The sequence below is a fragment of the Falco rusticolus genome, chromosome 12 (assembly GCF_015220075.1).
Source record: "Falco rusticolus isolate bFalRus1 chromosome 12, bFalRus1.pri, whole genome shotgun sequence".
NCBI classification, from domain to species: Eukaryota; Metazoa; Chordata; class Aves; order Falconiformes; family Falconidae; genus Falco; species Falco rusticolus.
Window position 1 is genome coordinate 17,874,743 of NC_051198.1, and position 5,721 is coordinate 17,880,463.

Consider the following 5,721-nt stretch of genomic DNA (forward strand, 5'->3'; position numbering starts at 1 on the left):
AACCGGACCAATCACAGCGCGGATAATCACCTTTCATGCCAGCTTAGAATAATATTATTTAAAAAAAAAAAAAAAAGGAGAGAGAGAGAGAAAGAAAGGGGGGAAAAACTCCGAGAGGGAGAGGAGCGAGGGAGCAGGGCTTTACCACTATATTATGTGGGATCTTGCGGCGGCGGGGGGTGGGGGGGAAGCAGGGAGATCCCAAACCGGCGGCCGAGGGGGGTGGGGGTGGGAGAGCCGCGGCCGCTGCGAGCGCTGCAGATAGGAGACAAAAGAGGCACGAAGTTACTCTCGCAACTTGGACTTACAAAAAGGAGGCGGCCGGGGGGAAAAGCCGCCCGCGCTCGGGCTCCCGAGACTTTTTTCTTCGCTCTTCGCCTTTTTTCCCCGGCTCCCGCGGCCGCCCCGGGGCCGGGCCCGCCGATGGCCGCGGCCCCCCGCGCCCGGCCGTGACGCCCGCCCGGGCCCCGCCGGGCGCCGCCGCCCCGGGGCCGGCCCCGCATGCCGGGCGCTGCCCGCCGCCCCGCGCCGCTCCCCTCTATGCGGCCGTAGGGTGCGCGGCGGGGCAGGGCTCACCATGTCGATGCTCCCGACTTTTGGCTTCACCCAAGAGCAAGTGGCCTGCGTCTGCGAGGTGCTCCAGCAAGGCGGCAACATCGAGCGGCTGGGGCGGTTCCTCTGGTCCCTCCCTGCCTGCGAGCACCTCCACAAGAACGAGAGCGTCCTGAAGGCCAAGGCGGTGGTGGCCTTCCACCGGGGCAACTTCCGCGAGCTCTACAAGATCCTGGAGAGCCACCAGTTCTCGGCGCACAACCACCCCAAGCTGCAGCAGCTCTGGCTGAAGGCGCACTACATCGAGGCGGAGAAGCTGCGGGGGCGACCCCTAGGGGCGGTGGGCAAGTACCGGGTGCGCCGCAAGTTCCCGCTGCCCCGCTCCATCTGGGACGGCGAGGAGACCAGCTACTGCTTCAAGGAGAAGAGCCGCAGCGTCCTTCGCGAGTGGTACGCCCACAACCCCTACCCGTCCCCCCGTGAGAAGCGGGAGCTGGCCGAGGCCACTGGCCTTACCACCACCCAGGTCAGCAACTGGTTCAAGAACCGCCGGCAGCGGGACCGCGCCGCCGAGGCCAAGGAAAGGTACGGCTCCCCCGGCTTCCCCCGGCGCCCCCGGCTCCCCTGGCGCCCCGGCCGCGCCTCTGGTCCCGCTCCGCCCCAGCCCCGGCGGCGGGGAGGCCCGCGGGACGGCGCGTCCGCAGGGGCCGCGCTGTCGGGGCGGGCGCGCCCCGGGAGGCAGAGCGGGCGCGGCGGCCCGTCCATCCGCCCGTCCGTCTGTCCGTCCGCCAGAGGGACGCTGGGGCCCCTTCCTCGCAGAGACCCCGCTGCCCGCGCAGCCGGCGCGGCGGCCCCGGGGCAGCCCCTTCCGCCGAGCGCGCTTCCCACGGCCGGCGGCGAGTCCCGGCTGGGCAGCGCGGCCGCCTCCTTGCCCGCCGTAGCCCGGCGGGGCGCCCGGCCGGTGAGGGTCCGCGGCCCGGCGGCGGGGCCCGAGGGCGCGAGCTCCGCGCCCCGCACCGCCCGGAGCGTACCCTTGAGGGTTACCCGGCGCGGCGAGGGGCGGCCGGCGACGAGCGGGTCCGAGCGCCGTTAGCCGAACTGCCTGTCCCGTCGGCTCCTGGCGGGAGGCGGGAGACCTGGACAGGGAGCGACCGGGGCTGCCTCTTACCTCGCTCATCACATGGCAGTTCGTGTTCACTACCCAGCAAGGTGCTCACCAACGCACGTTAATGGGTGTATATTCTTAGACCGAACGTGATTCTGTAACAATGTTTGTCTCGTTAAATGGAGTGCAGGGACCATTAACTGCAGGGCAGAGGTTAGTGCCTGCATCCTCAGGTATTCGGGATGACTTTTCCGTCAGCAGTCCCTGTGCCTTAGGAAGACGGTTCGAAGAAGCAAAAAGCGTCCTCTGAGCAGTGCCTCCCCGCTAGCTCGCTGAGTTTCCCAGTTCATACGGATCTGATAGTATGACCTGCGCGGTTAAGGGATTAGAAATCTCCCGTAGATCAGTGCCTCTGAGGAGACTTCTAGTTTTCATTTATTCCTAATATGTTTTGGAAATGGCCAGCGCCGCAGCTGTGCAGCCCGGCAGGTTGGGGCTCCGCACAGATTTGCTCCATACATTTCCCAAAATGGTGCTAGCGCTTTAATTTTCCTTCAAATCCTCGCAAGTATTGGTTTTACGAGATGTTAGAGATCCTTTTTATTGCTGATAGCAGGGACTCACCTTCAAATATCCAAAGGAAATGAAGGTTACACTTATTCCATTCTTTTTCTTTTTTTTTCCCCTCCCGGAGAATCAAATTTTAAAGGTCTCCAGAGACAAATAAGATTTTTGACATTGAAAAATACACTCAACCTAATATTACACTCCAGGCATTGGAAAACAGACCGTTCATGGGATTGTCATTCACTCAAGCAAACTTGTTCAAACAGAGCTTTCTTGTCTAATTTTAATTTTTTGGCACCAAGTGTCTCCAGCCACATCCTGCATCCCTTATTGAGGAAAAACCGTCAGCGCAATGGCTTCACTTCTCTCGGTCAAATCCTGCAGGATAGGGCCCCTCTGCCAGATAGTGTGTTTCAAAGCTTCCACAGCAGCTTTTAAATAGACTTGCAATGCCTTCAGTATTTCAGGCAGGGCTGAGTCTAAAGTATTTCTGCGGGACCTATGTCTAAAAGTCGCGTTAGCCTTGACTGGGCGGCCGTCCCCACCCCATCTTGCCCCTTTAATTTAAAAAAAAAAAAAAAAAGTGTCTATCTATCTATATATTTGCAAGGGCTTGGCCAGCCTCCAGCGATTTCCCGGTGTTTACCTGGTGATGAATTTTGAAATGATGCCCTGCCTTCCCGAGCCGGCCGCCGCTGCCGGTAGGCGCACCGGCGGTGCGGGCTCCCCCCGCCGCGGGGCCGAGCCAGAGCCCACCCGGGCTGCGCCCTCCGCCTCCCGCGGAGGGACGGGGTGATAGCAGCGGGCGTGAGGCGCATTTCCCGACAAGGCCGGGGAAATACGCCAGTTAATTCTGCTTGCTTGCTTTACAGTCCATATTGGGCTATGTTCTGAGCTTTAAGCTCGGGCGAGGGGAAAAAAAACCATCCGGTGCCTTAAGCAAAGCCCGTCCCGCCTGACGCGAGCCTGGGAGGCTGCCTGGGGCACAGCGCGGTCCTGCCGGGCTGCGGCCTTCCCAGGAGAAATCGCGGCCGGACTTCTCTTCAGCTCCGGGAGCAGTTTTAAAGTTTAAAAGTTGTTTGTTGGTTGTTTTTTTTTTTTTATGTCTTCCTCCCTCCCTTCCTTTCCTTCCCCCTCCCTCCCCACGCTGTGCAAACGCTTTGGACGCAGAAAATGACGTTTTGGCAAATTGACACTTTCCGCTGGGCTAGTGGGAGACTGTTTACAAGCTCGGCAGACCTTAGACCTTTGTGCCAGATGAAGAGGCCTTGGAGGTTTGCAGATTTTGTAAACCCACTGTTCCTGCGCTCACCCCCCCGCCCGCCGCCCCGGGAGCCGGCTCCGCGCCGCCCGCCGCCCCCGCTCCCGCGCTGCGCGCCCCGGAGCGGCGGCCACACGGTGATTTCCCTCCCTCTTTTGTGTTTCCTATAGGGAAAACAACGAGAATTCCAACTCCAACAGCCACAACCCGCTCTCGGCGTCAATGAACGGGAATAAGACAGTTTTGGGGAGCTCAGAGGACGAGAAGACGCCGTCAGGGACCCCGGATCACACCTCCTCCAGCCCCGCGCTGCTGCTCAGCTCCAACCCCGGGCTGCAGCCCCTGCACGGCCTGGGCCACCCCCAGGGCCCCAGCGCCATCCCCGTGCCCAGCGCCGACCCCATGCACCACCACAGCTTGCAGGACTCCATCCTTAACCCCATGTCGTCTAACCTGGTCGATCTGGGCTCTTAAAACCATGTACACGCTCCCTCCTTCGCACCAGCCCTCCTTTACTCTATTTTTTCCTTTTTTTTTTTTTCTTTCCCCCCTTAATCTTACCAGAGACTCTGAAAGTGATGACAGACTCCTTAGTGGATGTGTTGTGCCCTTTGGCAAGCAGGCTGGCTGCAGGTTTGGAAGGTGTCGGACTCGGCTGTGGGCAGTGATGTTGTGAAAAGCCTTAAGGGTTGCTTAAAGGTGGTCTCAGGCATGTGAGGGCTGTTGGGCAGGAGCTGTGGTTTTCACACGGCAGGCTGTAAGGTGGTTCGGTGTAGCAGCTCTTTTCAGCCTGAACTTCACGAATCTCTCGGTGGTGTCATTCGATCGGGCCGGTCTGTGTGGGAAGAGGCACATTGTAATCTTTTTTTTTTCGGGGGGTGGGAGGAAAGGGGAGCGCAAGGCTGTTGCCATGCCTTTTTGAAAGTTACACATCGCTCCCGTTATTCTATTGTAGTTATGTATCCGTGGCAGGTGTACGATGTACAATTTCAACTAAGAATACAAAAGTTGTAGTCAAGTTATAGCAGCAACACGCGCTCTAGGCAGACTCTGTAACCTTCTTGTAGCTGATGCTATGCAGAGAGATGGCTTCTTCGGCCTTGTCCATGTTGGTGCTTTCGCCATTTGCTGGGTGGGAAAGGAAGTGATGGCCCGGCTCTGGCCCCAGAGGGAAACAGGGGTAGATTCTCCCCTCGGTGTGCAACGAGGGCAGGAGCGGGCTTTAAAAAAAAAAAAAAAAAAAAAAAAAAGGAATTGCTGCTCAAATTTAGACCTAAACGACAGTATCAACCGCAAGTCACTCACCTTAGTTTTTGTTTATTGTTTATATTATGTGAATACATTCTTTGGAAAATATTTCTGCTTTTATTTTATAATAAAATTTAGAAATCTAACTCGGCGTGCGGTTGCTTCACTCGCCTGCGGGGTGTTTTCGGCGCTCAGAGCGGAGCGGGCGGCCCGGTGGGCTGACGGTGCTCGGCCGGGGAAGGCGGCGGACACCCGGGCGGTATCGGGACCCCCGGGGCTGCCCCCCGCACCCTGTCCCTTTTGGGGGGTCCCGCCGAGCAACGCCCGGGCACGACAGGGCCGTTCCGTTCCGGCCCGGCCCGGGGAGGCGGCGTGCGCCGGGGAAGCGAGGAGGCAAGGGGAGGGGGAAGGACACGCGGTGCTGGCCCTAAGGGGAACGGGGAGGTTGCGCACCTGCTCCCCCGAGGGCACGGCCGGGCAGGCTGCGGGCTTTCCCGCCTCGGTGTCCGCTGGCCCCGGCAGAAAGTCGCCCCCTCGCCCCGAGGGTGGGCGGCCAAGGTGAGCGTGGCCAGACCCTGCTCCGGGGTCCGGCACGGCTGGGCTGCAAGCGCCTTGCCAGCGGCTGTGGCAGTGATGCCGGGAATGGGATTTGTCTATTCCTCTCCTTTTCCTTTCTTTCCTTCCCCCCCCCCCCCCCCCACAACCCTTTTCTCTAAGCACCGGGTGGCAAAAGAGACAGGCAAGGTGTCTGCAAGTTTGCTTCATTAGAAGATAAGAGCTCAGGGTGATTTCATTACAGCTTGCACCCTCGCTACCAACTCTTTGCTAGAAGCCGAACGTGATACATCATCCGTTAAAATGTTCCTCTGAGCTTGCAACAGGTTTTATGCTTCCCCGCTCCCCCTCTTCCCAAAATGAATTTCTTGTGAAAAATAAACCGAGAAAACGATATGGCTTCAAGCGGGATAGAAATATGTGTAGATCAGCA

At 59.2% G+C, this 5,721-nt stretch overlaps 1 protein-coding gene across 1 annotated transcript; it reads left to right on the forward strand.

The window, feature by feature from the left end:
* Nucleotides 1–269: 269 nt before the first annotated feature.
* Nucleotides 270–4,879, forward strand: SIX2 (SIX homeobox 2). The gene is made up of 2 exons (XM_037406014.1): nt 270–1,137; nt 3,656–4,879. Exons 1-2 carry the CDS (start codon nt 578–580, stop codon nt 3,957–3,959), a joined length of 864 nt encoding a protein of 287 aa, XP_037261911.1. The 5' UTR covers nt 270–577; the 3' UTR covers nt 3,960–4,879.
* The last annotated feature ends 842 nt before the right edge of the window (nt 4,880–5,721 follow it).